Source organism: Mirounga angustirostris, unplaced genomic scaffold (genome assembly GCF_029215605.1).
Source record: "Mirounga angustirostris isolate CCGP_5_RB_7025 unplaced genomic scaffold, mMirAng1.0.hap1 SCAF_296, whole genome shotgun sequence".
NCBI classification, from domain to species: Eukaryota; Metazoa; Chordata; class Mammalia; order Carnivora; family Phocidae; genus Mirounga; species Mirounga angustirostris.
In genome coordinates, this window is record NW_026992004.1 from 3,489 (window position 1) to 23,182 (window position 19,694).

General features: G+C 39.0%; 1 protein-coding gene across 1 annotated transcript; it reads right to left on the bottom strand.

The window, feature by feature from the left end:
- Nucleotides 1-13,760: 13,760 nt before the first annotated feature.
- On the bottom strand, nucleotides 13,761-19,174 carry LOC135363448 (rho GTPase-activating protein 20-like). The gene is made up of 3 exons (XM_064583985.1): nucleotides 17,630-19,174; nucleotides 16,085-16,246; nucleotides 13,761-14,585 (listed from the first exon to the last, which is right to left on the bottom strand). The coding sequence occupies exons 1-3, from the start codon at nucleotides 17,669-17,671 to the stop codon at nucleotides 14,472-14,474; spliced, it is 318 nt and encodes a 105-aa protein (XP_064440055.1). The 5' UTR covers nucleotides 17,672-19,174; the 3' UTR covers nucleotides 13,761-14,471.
- Nucleotides 19,175-19,694: the final 520 nt, after the last annotated feature.

Sequence of the window (19,694 nt, forward strand, 5' to 3'; positions counted from 1 at the left end):
TAATTTCCTTCCTAATTCTCAACTCTATATGGTTGGAATTCCATATATGTGGAAAAAGAGGAAGGCTATTGAGAATATGCTTGTCAACTGAGATAAGCAAAGGGCAAAAGACGGAGAATGAAGAACAATTGCAGTTTAAAACATAATTAAATACATGGCCCAAATTTTGAATGTCTGTACTGCTCTAAAACTTGCCTTCTTAAATTATGTGCTATAGAACGTATGATCCTCTTAGAAACAGAGAACATTTCATTGTTCCATGACATTTCATTGTCATGGAAATGAAATGCAGTTGGGGCTTTATCACTTACTTTTGTCATGGTTGTGCTTTTAAAAAAAACACAACTGCAGGGGCGCCTGGGTGGCTCAGATGGTTGGGTGTCTGCCTTCGGCTCAGGTCGTGATCCCGGGGTCCTGGGATCGGGTCCTGGGATCGGGTCCCGCATCGGGCTCCCTGCTAGGCGGGGAGCCTGCTTCTCCCTCTGCCTCTGCCTCTCTCTCTCTCTCTCTGACTCTCATGAATAAATAAATAAAGCATTGAAAAAAAAAACAACACAACTTCAGAACTTAATGTATTGTGTGTGATGAGTTTGATTTTAGGGAAGTTAAGAACATTCTGCCACAAAGTTCAGGCCCCTAAATATACTTTCAGCCAGCAAATTCTGATTTGGGCACGGCTCGGAAGTCCGCGAGCTGATGATGACAGAATGGGAATAATTAGGTTTTGAACCTAAAACAAAGGATGGATTTATATGGAGAGAATCCGTTCTGAGATTTCTGAGACCTATTATCTAGCTTGTGAATGATAAATGAACTCATTTGAGGCATTGCAGATTGACTTTGGAGGGCCAGGAAAAAAGTTTTCCTCTTTTCCAATTCCTTCATCTCTTTGCTCCTCTAGTCATTTGCAATGACTTTGAATCCTGTTGCTCTTACTGGACTCTGTTAACATCCTTCCGATGTCTACATGACTTAATTACTGAAATTAAGAATTTGAAGAATCAGTTAAGAGTATCTAGTTGGAGACAGGATACCCAATTAGGAAGTACAGAAGGCAGCTACTCTGCTCCTAGCGTCCTTCATTTCAGTCCTAACTGAATTCTGCTTTTCCTTCTCAAGTAACAATAAATCTTTTGATCTCTGTGAAAGAAGCAAAGATCAAGCTGATCCTCAGAATGAATCTCCTCCTTCCTCCACTTCTTCAAAGATCCACTTAAATTTGAGTGGCACGTATTTTTTTTTAATGTTTTCCAATGCAATTACCAGTCACAAAAGAAAATTACTTCCTTTATTATCATAACTGAAAAACACCATTTCTTTTTTCTTCCAGCATTTTCATGTTACATTTTAAATCAATGAAATTCATGTAAACTTAACTTTTTTCTCTGATAATTCATAGTAAGGGGCTTTCACAGTAATGCCACAAGTAGTTGCTTTTTATTTTCCTGTGGAAGAACCCCTACCACTAAAACAAGTCGTTCAGTGCTGTTCATAATCTCCTTTAGAAACATAATGACTTTTATCTCCCAGAACAGCAATTAAGAATGTTTAACAGAGTAGATGATGTAGTGGAAAAAGCTGTGGTCTATCTACTTCTGACCCCAGTATTTACTATTTGTCCTTCAGCAAGTGAAATCGGAATTCTGAATCCCAAATTCCATATCTGTAGAACAATATTTTATCCATCATTCTATTTGTTTTTTTTTTTTTAAGATTTTATTTATTTATTTGACACAGAGAGAGAGAGAGAGAGAGCACAAGCAGGGGGAGCAGCAGAGGGAGAGGGAGAAGCAGGCTCCCCGCCGAGCAGGGAGCCCAATGCAGGACTCGATCCCAGGACCCCGAGATTATGACCTGAGCCGAAGGCTGATGCTTAACGACTGAGCCATCCAGGCGTTCCCCCCTCCCACCATTATGCTATTTGGAGGGAGACTCAAATGTGGAAATACAAATGTGCTGCTTTTAAACTGCCAAGACCTCTACAAGTAAGTTTTATTATTACCACGGTGCTAGAAGAAAAACACGCTAGGGCTCATGAAGCCTAGCAGTGGTTAATCTCATTTTTTAGTGCTTACTTTATACAGCTACTTGCATTCATTTGAATGCATTCAAATGTCATTTTGAGAGCTCGAAATGTGCTGTATCAGTTCTGCTCTAAACAAACCCAGGAGATGACCACTGAGATTCCAAATGCAGCAGGAAAGAGCAGTTCAGATCCACCTTTACTTACCCACACTTCATCAGTCTTGACATATGTATCAAGGTACTCCTTTAAAGACTTCATGAAAATTTACTTCTAGAAATAATGACACAAGTGATACACCATCCATAAGGTCAATTCAGGGACAAATCTGTGTTAACATTTTGAGCTCAACCTGCCTCACATAATCCACTTCTTTCACTCATTGTCTCTTCCACCAAACCTACCATGCAGGAAAACCTCTGACACACAAAGCTCCTGGAGATTTGGTCTTTGTGGCTGTGTCATCTAGACAGCTCTCTGAAATCTTGATTAGTTCGGGGATTTCAGGTCTTTAGCAAATTGGAGACCCTTACAAGGCTGAAATCATGTTGCATTTTATTTGGTGGATTAAGGTGAAACTAAGTAGAGCTGAGTGAAGAAAAGATGTCAGAAAACAGAGCCTAATAGGTAATGAGACACTGTGATGGTTAATTTTTTATGTTAACTTGGCTATGCTATGGTGCCCAATAGTTTGGCCAAACACTAGTCTAGATGTTGCTGTGAATGTATTTTTTAGGTGTGATTAACATTTAAATTAGTAGGCTTTGAGTAAAGCAGATTACATTCCTTAGTGTGTGGGGGCCCCATCTAATCAGTTGAAGGCTTTAAGAGCAAAGACCAGTTTTCCATAGGAGAAGAAATACAGCCTCAAGACTGCAAAATAGAAACCTTGCCTAAATTTCTCATTTATCTGACCAGCCTGGAATTTGGGCTCAAGATTGTAACATCAACTCTTACCTGAATTTCAAGCCTGCCAGCGTGCCCTACAGATTTCAGACTTGCCAGCCTCCACAATTGTGTGAGCCCATTACTTTTTTAAGATTTTAATTAATTAATTAATTAATTAATTAATTAATAGAACATGCAAGCAGGGGGAAGGGAGAGAATCTCAAGCAGACTCAACACTGAGCATGGAGCCTGATGTGGGGCTCAATCTCATGACCTGCACCGAAATCAAGAGTTGGATGCTAAACTGACTGAGCCATCCAGGCACCCCAAGTGAGCCAGTTTCTTACAATAAAGTGTATGCTTGTTTTCTCTCTCACCCCCCCCAAATAAAAGGGGGAAAGTAGATAAAGTAAATTCATTCCCTGTGTAGTCTTTTCAAAATTCACCTACTTCTAGTTTTCCAACATTTGCTTCTTGCATTCAAACTAAGTATATAACTTGAAATTCTGCAGGAACAGAATTCTATGTTCGAGATAACAAGTTCCTAAATAAAAGTTGTGTTTTTTTCCTTCCAAATTCTAATATTATCTTAAGGGTAATACTTTCTGATCTTAAATTATAGCCATTTACAGATTTCCTTAAAACCCATGCATGTGTTTTGGAAAGAAATCTAAAACTTGCTGTGTATAAATACTAGAGCAATAATTCATGTTCATTCTGGGAGGCCTAAGACACCACTTTTTTAAGAAAATTAAGACACAGAAAGAAACTAACATTTAGGAGATTGGCACACAGTTGTTTGAAAAGATTAAGAGGAATGCTCACTGTGGATGTAGTCTGATGTTTGCACACAAACCGATCAAGAACAAGCTGACCCAATTATCTAGCTATAACTGCGCTAGTCCCTTTGGGTGCAGAAGCCTGTGTTCTAATGAGAGAGACAAATCTAAAACATACTACATATTTATACCAATATTTTCAGGTTCACAAAACCTTTTGCCTCAGACCCATAAATAAAATAATAAAGCCAAAAAGTACAAAAAAAAAAAAGAAAGAAAGAAAGAGGTGAGCTGCTTGTTCAAGGTTGTAAGAGTGACCAGAGCAGGGCTCCACTGGTTTACTTAACTTTCCCACTGCGTTAGCCCTGCTCTTGGTGGCTCTGGAAGGTGCCATGGAGGACCACCTGAGAACAATTGCGAAGTCAAGTTTCCTACTTCCTCATTTTCTAGAACCCATGGATTATGCATGTGTTATCCATTTAAAAGCATTTGAGGGCGGACAGAGAATTGCTGAAAAAAAAAAAAACCAAAACATATATACACAGACAGGGGGGGTACTTCAGTTTCAGAAAATGTAAAATTAAAAAAAAAAAAATGTGCCTTAAAGACTACCTGTCACAAACATTACACGAAAATGATTACAAGGCTATAGAAATTCACAAGAGAAAATGCCAACATGACTGAACAAATCAAGACAGACTTTGTTGGGAAGCTGACACTCTATAGGTTGGATTTGGACAGGAAGAGAACAGGAGGAACCATCTAGGGGCAGCAACAGCATGAGCACCTGTGTTAGAGTAGAAATGACAAACTGATTTTGGAAAACTTGAGAATTTTCCACATCTTCAAGTCCTGATTTCCTTTTGCTTAATACCTGCCTCAACTCATTTCTCTCTTCTTGCATTTTACTATGAGCAATCAGGAAGAAACAAACTCCTTTAAAACTTCCCTGAGAAATCTCCTCAGGTAAATACCCAATCTTATAGCTTGCAAGTTCGACCTTCCAGAAAACACTAGAACACTAGTTAAGCCAAGTTCTTTGCTATTTCATAACAAGGATCTCCTTTCTTACAGTTTCCAACAGCATGTTCTTCATTTCCATCTGAGATCTCACCAGAAAGATGTTCAACATCCATATTTCTAACATTCTGTTTCTGATTAGTTACATACTCTCTAAGAAGATAGAGTCTATCCCTGAAGCTCTCGCTTTTATTTCTGAACACTTACCAGAATCACCTTCAACATCTATTATTTCTACCAACAGTCCCTTCACAGCAATGTGGACTTTTCCCAGCATGCCCCTCAAAACTCCTCCAACCTCTACCCCTTCCCCAATTCTAAAGCTGCTTTGACATTTTTAGGTATTTGTCACAGCAGCATCCTCCTTCTTGGTACCAAAATCAGAGAGGAAAACGAATGAAATGATGTTTATTTTTTTTTAAAGATTATTTATTTATTTATTTGAGAGAGAGAGCCCACGAGTGAGAGAGAGCAGGGAGGAGCAGAGGGAGAGAGAGAGAATCTCAAGCAGACTACCTGCTGAGCGGGGAGCCTCAGTCGGGGATACATCTCAGGATCCTGAGATCATGACCTGAGCCAAAATCAAGAATCGTATCCTCAGCCCGGTGAGCCACCCAGGCGCCCCTGAAATGATCTTTATTGAAAAAATATAAAATTACATGAATAGGAAAAAGATCTGATTAGTAATCCCAGAAAACATATAGGCGTGAAAAAAAGACATGAAACTAAAAGAATTAACTCTAGAATGTCCAAAGTTAAAGAATTAATAAACTGGAAGAAAGAACTGAGAAGTTTACTCAGGATGCAGTATAAAGAGAAAAATTAAAAGAGTTGTTTATATGGAGTGTCCTTTGAGAATCACCGTTTCATAAAATTTTAGTGGATTCTAGTAAAAGATAATAGAGGGATATTGCAGCAAATTAGTCAAAGATATAATAGCTGAGAAATTTTAATATATATAAATAAAAATTGATAGAGAAAATACTAAACTTTAATTATCAATCCAACAAAAATTAGCCTGCATGAATAAACTAGGCAAGCCTCTAGAAAGTTTGATCAAGGTAGATGTGTACACACATAAAAATTAGGAAAGGAAGAAAAAAGAAACCAGGAGAAATCTCTGATGAAAGAAAAATACAAAATAAGGTGGTCAGTGTAACTCAAAGTACATTGTAACGACAATAAATGTAAATAGATTAAATCACTCTATTAAAAATCAGAAATTATCAGCATGGATATAAAAAAATCAGTTATATGCTGCTTATAAGGCACACTGCTATACACACATGCACACAAACACACTCTGAAACAGAAAATATAAAAAGGAAAAAAAAGAAATATACTAAGCATATATGAACCAAAAAAGAGCTGGTGCAACAATATCTGTCAAAATAGAATATGAAGTCAACACATTAATGTGAATAAAGCAAATAAGCTATACTTCATGAAAAGGCTATAGAAGTTATAAATTTGTATTTGCCTAACAATATAGAGTTAAACTCTAAAACACCAAAAGCCAACAACTACAAAAATTCAGAATTACAAAATAAAATTGAAAAGCTCATGTAAGCATAATGGCAAAATTTAACACCTCTTTCAGAAACCACATATTTGGAGAATATACAGAGAATCTGAGGAACGCATAGGACATAATTGTGAATTTACATAGGCCTGCACCCAAAAGACAACACAACAGAGGATACACATTCTCCTAAAGCATGCATGCAACACATTAGATATGTATAAAATTAACTGTATACTCTCAGTCACAAAAAGTCATAGTTATTCAAACCATATTATCTAATTACTATGTAATTTATTTAGAAATTAACTACTACCACTAGTAATTAAAATCCTATAGGTTAGAAAATCTGAAAAAAACAAAAGCTTAAACAATGAGTAAGTGAAAAAATACTTCACAAAGAGAATCATAAACTGTAATGGTTTTATCAACAAACTAAAATATGAAAAATTTGTGAGATATAGATAAAGCAGTACTTAGAAGTTATGAATAGTCTTATTAAATATATTTACTAAGTTTAAATGAGCTAGCATTTAATCCAAGAAGCTAGATGAAGAAGTGAAAACAGTAAGAAAGTTGAAGCAACAGAATGGTAAAAGCAAAACACAAATTAATAACCTAGGAAAAAACATTAATGGAGATGATTTTTAAAATCTATTTCTTTGAAAGCTAATAAACTAGGCAAGCCTCTAGAAAGTTTGATCAAGGTAGATGTGTACACACATAAATGCATTATCATATAATGGAATACTAGACGGAGTGAACCAGGTCATCCATACAGAGGAATCACAAAACCTATGGTAAAAAGATAAAATTGCTGAATGATAAGAATTTCTGTAGTTTACTTATTCATTTAACAATGTTTTGTATGTTTATATATACAAATTGTGTGTGTGTGTGTGTATGCATGGGTATGTTGTGGATATTTATGTAATAAAGTCACCTCTAACATTTTCTTAAGAAGTGTGAAGCACGTGGTGAAATGTTAGCATTTTTAAATCTTTCAAGAAATTAAATTAATATATGTGTGCTTGGAGTTTCTTTTTTCCCCCTTTACTCAATCCCATTCTTTCCTTCCACAGAGGTAATCACTATCCTGAAGACGGTGTTGTTTTGTTTTTTCTTTCCCAACTAGTTTTATATTTTTACATTTTGGAAAAACTCCCATTCTTACAAAGCAGTTTCTCTTTTTCCATTTTAGGAAATTATAACTTTCCTTTGACAGTTTGGTTTTCTAGTTGTTTCTTTTATTTGACAAAGGAATGATACCATTTTTTAAAGATTAAGCCAACTAAATTAATACTGACATTTAGGCCCAGGACCATAAGGAAGCCAATTTTTTCTTAGCACCAATTATGTTGTGGGTAAGTAAAACAAAACAAAACTGGAAAATAGAGTCACCATCCACTATAAATCTTCAGAGTATTACTGGCCCATTCGGCTTAAGCATAGAAAGAATTACAGAAAAATATAAAAGGCATCGTTCAGTGCTCTCTGAAAAGAAGTGGCTTCTTGTACTAATATATATTCCATTCACCAAATTCTTACATGTTGCTTTTGTGGAATAAACATTGAGTGATTATATATATATCCCACTTAATTTATCATGGTAATTAATCCCAACCATCCATGATATTAATTTGTTGATATTGGTAGCCTGTGAGTCGCTTTCTTTCTGGAATAAAATAGGAGAGTCATTCTAAGTACCTTTATTTTACTTCTGGAGATGTTTAACCTTAACTACATCACTAAGTGCAAATTGACTGATGACTACACACATCTTACTCCCAGGTACGGTAAAGGCCAATATCAGAATGTCTAATTGCCTTTTATTCATTCTAGATTAGGCAATTAAGTTCTTTTACAGTTTATCAGAGTTCCTAGGATCTTTTCCTCAAATTTAAGAAATAAATTGTTATTCTCAAGGAAACATTATGCTTGAGTCTCCTGAAGGAAATACTAACATTTATTAACCATTTTCCTAGGTCAGGAATCTCTTGAGTTGCCATTGACAAATAAGTTCAATTTCAGCTTTTCTTTACCTTCTGGTATTTCTAGCTCCTCTTCTTTTCAATTTTTTTTTTTTTAATATCTTCCTTGGCTTAAAAACTCACAGATGCATTGCCCAGCCATGTTTTTTTGCCCCTTTTATTCTGGATTGTTGATATTTAGAAGAAATTTAATACAAAAATGCAATTATTCCCAAATGCATCACACCGATATCAGATTTTTTACATAATGAATAAAAATAATATATCCCAGAACTTGTGAATAAGGCTGTGAAGTCATATCTAAAAAAATTGGTCAAACTGATGATGTCTTATTGCCACCCATTGAAATTCCATATGTGCTGTATTCTACCTCTTCAGTTTTAAAACTTGCAGTTGCTACGAATGTGTATAAAATCTCTACACCCTTCGAAAATTGAACATATTCATTCATATTTTTTTGAGTAGAAATTTAGCCAGGCATTAAAAGTAATATAAAACTAACACAAGATACAGTTGTTTACCACAGGAATTTGGATTTGCTGAATAATGTATGAACACACTGGCATAATTCCTGACGGTGCAAAGCAGCATACGAGCCAATGTCTAGTAGGGGCAAGCGCTCATGTAAAGAACAATTAATTTGAGATCAGGAAGGCTTTGTGAAATTCTGGGAGTGGAGAACCCAGATGGCTACCTAGTTAGTGGGTGGAAACGTAGAGACCAAGGAGAGGTGAGGATTATAGTTAGAAAAGTGAGTGTGACTTATTCAGGGACCAGTAACGTTTCTGACCTAGCTAAAGCAAAGGATCTACAATGGGAAAGAGTGAAGACAAAATTGATTACTAGAGCAGGTTGCATTGTGGAGGATCTAAAAAAGGACATTTTTTTCTGAAAAAAAAAAAAATTCAAAGATCTATTGATGGCTTCTTAGCAGGTGAGTGAAATGGTAAAATCTGTGAGTTAAGAAGAAATAAATTCAGAGCGATGTTTATTAATGTATGTTCCCAGGATCATTAATTAATGGGGTTACTTCAAAAGGGCCAAGCAATGTCAAATAAGTGTGGAAAAAACTGGAGCATTTGACTTCAAAAGGAAAATACAGAATTTCCCTAACCTATTTGACCAGGGAACCCTTTCTAGGAAAACTGTGCTTGGATCATATATTCTATATATATTGATACCAACCTCAATGTATACATTGACATATGTAATAAATGTCCAATTCTGTGTTTTTAAATAGCTCGCTTGGTGTCTAGTTTGATTCTCTGTTCCCAGATTGGTAGAAATTCAGGATCTCTTAATTTCCCCCAGGAGTGTGTCTATGTTCTGGAGTCTTCTAGTGCCAGGGAGTTAGAAGGCTATGAAATGGCGAGGTGGCACTTATCTGCTGCTTTGGGTCATTGATGTATACTAGCATCTGCTGAGATGTCCTAACTGTTCTCTGGTCCTGGGGAATTGGTCAGTACTACTGTTGTTGAGACATGTCTTTCAAACCTGGTGGCTCTCTGTAGTTCTTCCATACTATTCTGGAATTGATGGGAATACTTTTCTTACTGATCTGTTCCATGCTGAGGTATAAGAAACTCTATGTGGACCCACAGGGGCCCCGTCTTTCTTAGACAAGTCAATTAGCTATTCTGTGAGGCCTTCCTGCTTTCTTTTGGCTTCTATCCAGGAAAAGGGGCAGATGTCCCATGTACCTAATGATTTTGGGCTTTTCCCATGAGATTTCCACCTAAATCTTCTACTCTATGCCATGAGTAAGTTTTGTTTCCTAGAAAGCTAAATTTTTAAAACTCATAAGCAACAAAGGGCTCCCTTTTCCTCATATTCTCCTATAGCTTCTATTCCCTGAGGAAGTGATTTAGTTGTCCGTAAGACAGCTTAAGACCGGGACAAGGATAGAGGCAAAGAAGACCTGAGGTAAAAAATCAGTTATTATTTCAAAGATACTTCCTACCACACTTTGAATGCCTTTTAGGAATTGCTGATTATAATCCACTGAGGATTAAAAGCCGATGAATAAAAGGATGTGTGTAGTAGTGGTGCTGCCTTGAGCTTTGATTATCATGTGTGGTCTTAATAAATAATGAATGCCTCCTTGTCTTGTAAATCACTGTCTTTGGCATGGTGCTTTGCACAGTCCTCTCCCACATTAACTCTTGAAAAGCCTTTCTTGCTTCTGGCAACTCTTCCTCCACCATATGCAGGACAGGCTAGCTCGTTGAAGACATGGGGACCAGCTGAGAGCCAACACCAATAAACAGACTCCTAGGTTAGCTCGAGATGAGCTGCCAGCTGACTGCAGGTGCTCAAGTGACCTCAGCTGAGACCAGAACTGCTCAGATGAGCCTCCACTGAAGTGTTGATATGAATCATAAACAAGTAAAATGGATGTCTAACCCACTGAGTGATGGAATTACTTTTATTGCATCAGTATAAAAATATGCAATACACTACAATGCAACAAAGTACATAATATGAGATGGTAGGTATTGAAGACAGAGGAGATACTTTGTGGGAAGATTTCCTCAATATGGATAATATGAGATGAGGCAAAAGAAAAATTCTAATGGGATGAGCAAGTTCCTTGGAAGGGGCTCATTTTTCATTCATTGGAAAAACAGTTCATTTTATTTTCTATTTTATAGGAACTAAAGAAAACGGAAGAGTCAAGTGTCATTATGTAGATGGTAGTCTTCAGTGACTTAGAAAACTGTAGACAGGTAGCTGGGTGGAACCATGCCAGATGGGGTCTTCGTATCATTCTGCAGTTGTGCCTTTTTGTAAATCACTCTCACTCTCACTGGCTTGGATTCAAGAGGTTGATTTCCTGACACTACTGAAATGAAGAATAAACAGTTGTCTTATATAAGCATATTCTCAGACACTACACTAGATTTATCTTAATTCCTGATGACATGTATTTTCCTAAAGATTTCCTCAAAGCAATGACAAAAACGTCATAAAACCAAGAAATGTCAAAAATATAGAGGGATTGATGAGATGTGTCTCCAAGTTCTGAATCGAAAGTCTATTATAAGGTGGACTGCTACGAGTTAGCTGTGATTAGCTAGGCTCAAATATACTAGCTCTAGTCTCAGGGGCACTTCTCCTAGTCCTATTAATGGCTTTTTTTTGAAATTTATTTTACATCCATCACCTTATTTAATCTTTACAACAATTCTAAGATTTAGACAATATTTTTATCCACAATTTTAGAGAGAAAGAACTGATGCCAGTTCTTTTCAACCCAGTTCAAAGGGCACTGGAATCCTGTGGTACCTCAAGAGCCCCTGAGCCAAAAGAGGAGGGAGGGGAAGAAAGGCCACTTGCTCTGGCTTCAACCAGAGCACATCTAATATACATAAGTATATACATTGTGTTTAAAAATTAGATATTCTAAATTTCTAATTATATATTATATATAACTAAACATATATGTATGATATGACATATATATATGGCACCCATTCAAATTTTGTTAGAGAAATTCCCAAACACTGTAGCATACCATGATGAGTCCTAATGCCCTTATGATCTACACTAGAAACTTCTTGAAGTCAGAGACCTCATCTTATCCTTTCTTTGGTCTCACAACAGTGTGGAACCTCCCTTGACCTGTGCGCCAGCCTTCGGAAGAAGGAGCCCATGGAAATCCTTGCCCTGGCGATGCTCTGGGTTCCAGAACAGCTCTGTCTAAGCATCTCCCATGACCCCTGGCAACCTTGCTGTCTGCTTCTCACTAAAGCCAATTAAATTACTCCCGATACCTGCAGCCTTCTCGCTGTTACCACGACTCATTGAGTTCTCACCCAAGAGGGAAGTGATGTCTTCTCCAAATATCCTGAGGCAATTTTCAATGAGAAATTGTACAAGAGAAATCTGTAACACAAAAGACAAGAATGGGGTGCTCTTTTCCATAGGGCATAGTTATAAATCACATTTTGTATACAGACCTTGGATCTAAGAAAAAATGGGAAGGACTTCCCAGTAAAATTCAGACTTGATAAAAATACGTAGAAACCAGGGGCACCTGGGTGGCTCAGTCGGTAAAGCGTCTGCCTTCGGCTCAGGTCATGAAAGCAGGGTGCTGGGATCAGCCCTATATCACACTCCCTGCTCAGCGGGAACCCTGCTTCTCCCTCTCCCACTCCCCCTGCTTGTGTTCCCTCTCTCGCTGTGTCTCTCTCAGTCAAGTAAATAAATAAAAGCTTAAGAAAAAACCTAAAAACAAAAACACATAGAAACCAGAGTTCTCTCAGAAATAACTTAGAAAGAGTGATACTTTCCCGTGTACTTTGGGTACACATTTTAAAATACTGCTCATCCGTGGGCTAAAGTTATAATGCGTGGCCTAGGTTAAGAGCTAACATTTTGGGATCAGTGGTTACATCTTTAAGCCTAGGATAAATTTGGGGGCCCCTCAGTTGAGCGTCTGACTCTTGATTTCGGCTCAGATCACAATCTCATGGTGGTGAGATCCAGCTCCACATGGAGCCAACTTTGGGCTCCGTGCTCAGCAGGGAATCGGCTTGGGCTTCTCCCTCTCCCTCTCCCTCTTCTTCTGCCCCTGCCCCTCTCACACTCTCTCTTTCCCTCTCTCAAATAAATACATATCAAAAAAATAAATAAAACTAGGATAATTTTCAAAGTAGCCTACCTTATTAAAGTTTACTTATTTTTTTGCTTTTAAATTTTGTTTCCAGTTTTACTGAGCTGTAACTGATGTATACCATCTTATGAAACTTTATAAAGTATGAACGACAACTTAAGAAAACCATTTCTTAAATGAAGAAGTATCATAAAGTTGGGAAGCAGGGATTTTGGTGGGGTTGTGAGGGAAAACCCACACAGCAGGAGAGAAAACGTATCTGTCTGTCTAACTTCAGTCGCTTCTCACGCATTGCTTTGCCTCATGCTGGCTCTCTCTGGGTGAGCTTGGGGAAGACCTGTCATCTTATTAGGATATTCTGGAATCTCTTGCTAGTTTCCATATGACGTAGCAGAGGTGAAATAGTAGCTGAGTACTTTTCTAGATGAGCCACAATTGGCAGAGGAAGGCCAATGTGTTTGGAGGCATGGGGGCTCATATTGCCCAAGCTACCCAGGATGTGCCAGTGATGACCGGAGGAGCTGGCTGTTGTCGCCATTGTGTAGTGAGGAAACCATGGCTTTGCCCAAGGTTACGAGTCCCTCAGGGATTAGGCTGAGAGTTGAACCTTGACTGGTGAAGCTCCAAAGCCCAGGTTCTTTCCTATCGTATCACACGACTCTTCTCTCTCTCGTTAATCAGTCTAGTGTTTAGTCTCCTGGAGGGGGAAGAAGTGACTCGACTGCTCCGAGTTTCCCGTTTAACGACACCCCTTCCCAGACCCCGCCAGAGTAGGATAAAGAACTCTGCCACTCCACAGGGGCCTAATGAAAATGTGCACTTCACAAAGTTCCATCCGTCAGAGTTACTACTGCACTTGTCTGGTTCAAAGTAGGGATTCTACCCCCTGGGGGACAAGAATGAGACCTCTCATTACCTTTCTTATCAAGTTGTCTTCCAATTCCAAGCTGCCGGAATCAGGTGGGTAAAGAACACTTGGGGCTATACAAACGGATAAATTATAAGCTGTCATCTGATTGGATGACGAATGTTGCTCAATGTTGTATAGCACTCCAAAAAGGTATCGAAAGAGAACAACATTTGCTCTTGGCAGCTGGGCTAAAAGCCTAAAGTCAGAAAAACACACTTTTAAATTAGGCAAGTGATCCCACTTAAGAGGTTGGAAAAACAGAGACAGGGAACAGGATACATCCTTGTATATCTAGCACACAACCCGCTCTAGCAGAGTTCCAGGCATGAAGGTATACAAAATTGTTGCACTGAATTCAGTTCCTGAGCCAGATAACAACTTCTCTGCTTAGTTAAATGTTTCACAGACTTTTAAGGTCATAGCCCTGGAAGTCAATGCTCTAGCATCTGTCTTGGACCAGGGAATTTCGTCTACCACTTTCATGGATCCAGAAGGGGTAAAATGGCCAAGGAGTCCACATTAATAAGATCAGGAGAAGAACAATAATAGCCCTAAAGCATGCCTCTATTCTGAAGCTGGACCCCATGGGTGTGAAGAATTGAAACTCTTTGGCGTTGGTCATGATTTTAGTAGGCAAAGCTGCAAAACGTAAGCCAATGTTTTCCTGATAGTATGTTGGGTGTATTTTGGAGATGTGACCAGAGTAGAGTAATTATGGCATCATTACCTCTGGGCTGCAGTTATCTTCTCCTCTTTGTTGCCTTGATCAATAACACTGAGCCATTTGTCATAGAGATCGGATAAAAATATACTTCCTTCGATATTTCTAAGAAAGTCCTTATGGAGATAAAAAAATATGTATATATATTGTAGAAAATATTTATTGGAAATATTCCAGAGAAAATATGTAGTTAAAAAATTCAGTTCAGCCCCCACTTCCTTCACAGATACCCAAACTGGGACCCACACGGAGCTCGGCTCTGAGTCTCCATTGACTTGCACACGCAGGAGCAGGTGCTTGGATTTTCTCCCGCTAAAACTTAGAGGCATAAAAGCAGAGCTTAGCCTGTGGTGGAAATGAAGATAAAGCTCCCTTCTATCCTCTGGAACTTATTTTTTGTGTGTGCTTTTTTTGCAAAGTACCACAAACTGACAGGGTCTGGCTATAGACCATCCTAAATCCTATTAGCTTCCTGGACAGAAATACACATACCCATGTTGCTTGTTTTAGACAAAGTGCTAGCTCTTAATTCTAGCAAGAAAAGGCCTGAAACAATCAAAACACAAACAGGTGGGCTCTTGCACACATATTAGGAAAGAACTAGGTCTTCTCGCTCGGGGTATGTGTGCTCCCTGGAAGAAAGCTACTCTCACAATTGCTTCATTCTTCCTTTTCTTAACTGTCTAAAAGTCGAGAGTCTAATGGCAGACTCACTGTGGTCCTGAGGATAGATTCATTTCTAGTTTAGGACAATTGTCCGGTTAGTTTGCCATGATATTATCAAGGCCAAGGTTGCAGAGTCTGATTCTCCACCAAGATCCGTCAACTTCAGGAAGAGAAAACTTTAGAAATGTCTAAGCACCATACCCACAAGTGCACACCCTCTTCCTAGTCGGTGCTGATAACACAGAATCAGGAAGGAACCTCCTAACTCTTGCTAAAAAATCGATTCCATGTGTGCACCTTACAGAGGGCAACGCTCATCTTGCTACCTAGTGTATCATCATTCTTCTCCTGTCTCCCAATGCCTACATGTATACTACTGGATATCACTATGGTCCCAGAGTAGGAGTGGTTACCTAAGTCATTTGCTATTTATCACATCTTCGAACATTAACGGGGGACAAGGAAAGACCAAATGTGACTGAGATTCAAAGACTGTACTCATTACTACATTAACATAGGGTTGTTCAGAGCTGTTAATTAGTGCCAAGGTGGATGGATTAAATTTTTTCCCTGCTCTATTTCTTTTGGAAACTTTGCCATCATTAGCAGGGTGGTGAGGATGTCTGCTTCGGTAAACAGTGTGTTTGTGTCAGTGCGTATTTTGAAATTTATTATCATGACTAGTAGTCATTTCAGTATTAGTATTTTGCATGGAGTCTTCAGGAGTGGAGGTGGGGAGGGCGGTGTGTAGTGAAAACAGAAAGTATTTCTAACACATGGGGCTTTTAACTCCTAAAGTAGCTTCCTTAAATTTTGATTTTCTCAAGCATTTTCAGCTTGTCAGGTTCTTAATCTATTATGCCCATTACAGTTCTTGAGCAGTCATGATGAAGGACACCAATCATAGCTTCAGTTACTCACGTGTGGATAATGCTAGAACCTTCCCTACCTTTAAGACGGATGCGACCACATGAACAGATTCGCTGTACGGGTTCACTTTGACCCCAGAATTTAGTTTTTTCTTTAGGACTCTGCAGGATTTTATATTGGCTGATTTGCGGAAGACGCCTTCTGTGAGTGGCCCTTTTTGATTAATAAAGGAAAGCATATCCTGTAGGAAGAAAAGAAAAGTATATGGCATCTCATATCCAAAAACGCAGAGCACAAGCTTGCCTCCGTTTTGAAAGAGGAGGGGAATGTAATGGTACACTGTTTTTGAGCTGGAAGGACTAAAGTCAATTTAGATTTTTTTTTTTTTCAGTGTCTCTCTATATACTTTCTACCCAAATATCCATTTTACAGTCATACACTGAAACATTTTAAACACTTCTTTTAATCAGATTTTCCTATCCACTGAGTTTCCACTTTTAAATCAAACTTCTCTGCTTCAAAGCCTTTGGGGAATCACCATCTGTTTCCTACTTTAGCATTTTTTTCTAATTATTCCCTACATAGAAGCTCTTCCCCAAGTATGGAAGTCTATTTAGGAAATACTCATTTCCCATTTGTTTATTTCTCTTTAAGTGACTCTATACTCCTTTCCTACTTGTTCTATTTCCTTCCCTCTTTTAAAGTCAGGCTCAGAAACTCTCTTGTCCTTCTCTGATTACCCTCCCTTCTCATGAGTCTTAAATTGTCTTTTGCTCTATCTTCATGTCCACTCCCTGCTGTGTAGAAACATAATAAGGGCTGGACTCAGGGAATCCAACAGATCTGAAGTCTATTATGCTACTTATCTATTGTGTGAGCTGGGGCACATACATCCTGTACTGAGGCTTTTCTGATTCGTTTAGGCAGTGCGGAGGATGATAATCCTAGGTAGCCCCTAAATTTGCCGTGATGCATGGACCTGGGGTAGTAGCTAGCAGGTAACATGCTAGCTAAGGTGATATATTTCTTCATAGCTAGCAGAACGTTCCCTACATACCGTACAGTGCTTGCAGAGATACCGAATACTCAGTGAATGTACACACTGACAATTCACTACAGCAGTTTGAGATAACACGGGCCAAACTCTGTGGCTTTCATTTGCCATACTCTGTTAGGATTAACAGATTCCTATTTGCCAGAGGATGAGTCTATGCTCGTGTCAGATGTTTGCAGTTGTTAGACTGAGTAGACTCTGCTGAAGGAGACTTGAGACTCATGTGAGCAGGAAGGCAATGAAGGGAGAGTGTGAAGATGAGGTGGACTCTCAGAGACTCACATACACAGAGTCCATTTTGACTGATCTGAACAGGCCTCCATGGGTCTTTGTGGAAAGAAGACAGAAGTGGAATGGACAAGAATGTCTTTTCCTTTTGTATTTGCCTCATGAGTCTGCTGGACCTAAATCAGATTCTGTTCTTTGAAATAACAGTAACAGAGCTTCTCTGCCAAAGCCAGGGACTATGTAATGACTTCTCCATTTGGGGATAGATTTGGATGAGGACGCTTGGCCTTTCAGTTTCCGCTCCTCAGGAGGGCTATAGAAGACCAAAAGGAGATGACCTACCAGAATTGGAAAGGGCAGGTTGTCTTTATCACAGATATCCATGAGGGAAACTCCAAAGAGCTGTCCTGGCTTTGCGGAAGGTGGGGCTGTGCACTGGGTGAGCTGGCAAGTGCGGGAGCCCCACCAAAAGGCCCTGTCTCTGAAAAAATGGCTTTTCACAGTCTTCCGGCCGGAGTCTAAGAAGAAGAGAGAGTACTAGTAGTAGTAGTTGTTGTTTAATATGCTGAACCTTCTTTTTCCTTTTTTTTTTTTTTTTTTACAGATTTTATTCATATTTTGACAGAGGGAGAGAGACAACGAGAGAGGGAACACAAGCAGGGGGAGGGGGAGAGGGAGAAGCAGGCTTCCCTCAGAGCAGGGAGCCCAACGCGGGGGTCGATTCCAGGACCCCCGGATCATGACCTGAGCTGAAGGCAGACACTTAACAACTGAGCCACCCATGTGCTCCAGGCTCATCTTAATTCCTAATGACTTGTATTTTCCTATAGATTTCCTCAAAGCAATGTGGTAAGCATCATAAAACCAAGAAATGTCAGAAATATGGAGGGATTGATGATACGTGTCTCCAGGTTCTGAATCGAAAGTCTACCTTCTAAGGTGGACTGCTGCCAGGTAGCTGTGATTAGCTAGGCTCAAATCATACTACCTCTGGTGTCAGGAGCACTTCTGCTACTCCTATTAATGGGTTTTTCTTGGATTACATCCATCATCTTATAGAGTGTTTACCACAATTCTAAGATTTAGACATTATTTTTATCTACATTTTAGAGATGAATAAACTGATGCTGAGCTGGAATAACTGGCCAAATATAATATAGCTGGTAAATGGGGGCATAGGAATTTACACTCTGGAGAGGTTGTTTGACATCAAGTCAAGTCCTTTTTTCTCAATGATGCCAGTTCTTTTCAACCCGTTTCAAAGGGCACTGGATTCCTGTGGTGCCTCAAGAGCCCCTGAGCCAAAAGAGGAGGGAGGGGAAGAAAGGCCCCTTGCTCTGGCTTCAACCAGAGCACATCTAATATACATAAATATATATATTATGATTATATATTTATATAGAATAAGTATCTAATTATATATTATATATATATAACTACATATATATGATGTTATATATATATATGTGTATATATAGAGAGAGAGAGAGAGAACCCATTTAGAATTTTGTTAGAAAAAATTCCCAAACACTGTAGCATACCATGAAGTGTCCTAATGCCCTTATGATCTACACTAGAAACTTCTTTAAGTCAGACATCTCATCTTGTCCTTTCTTTGGTCTCACAACAGTGTGGAACCTCCCCCGATCAGTGAGCCAGCCTTCGGAAGAAGGAGCACATGGAAATCCTTGCCCTGGCGATGCTCTGGGCTCCAGAACATCTCCCATGACCCCTGGAAACATTGCTGTCTGCTTCTCACTAAAGCCAATTAAATTACTCCCGGTACCTGCAGCCTTCTCGCTGTTACCACGACTCATTGAGTTCTCGCCCAAGAGGGAAGTGATGTCTTCTCCAAATATCCTGAGGCAATTTTCAATGAGAAATTGTACAAGACAAATCTGTAACACAAAAAGACAAGAATGGGGTGCTCTTTTCCATAGGGCATAGTTATAAATCACATTTTGTATACAGACCTTGGATCTAAGAAAAAATGGGAAGGACTTCTCAGAAAAATTCAGAGTTGATAAAAATACGTAGAAACCAGGGGCGCCTGGGTGGCTCAGTCGGTTAAGCGTCTGCGTTCGGCTCAGGTCATAATCCCAGGGTGCTGGGATCAGCCCTACATCGGGCTCCCTGCTCAGCGGGAAGCCTGCTTCTCCCTCTCCCACTCCCCCTGCTTGTGTTCCCTCTCTCGCTGTGACTCTCTCAGTCAAGTAAATAAATAAAAGTTTAAAAAAAACACAAAGAAACAGAAACACATAGAAACCAGAGTTCTCTCAGAAATAACTTAGAAAGAGTGATACTTTCCTGTGTACTTTGGGTACACATTTTAAAATACTGCCCATCCGTGGGCTAAAGTTATAATGCGTGGCCTAGTTTAAGAGCTAACATTTTGGGATCAGTGGTT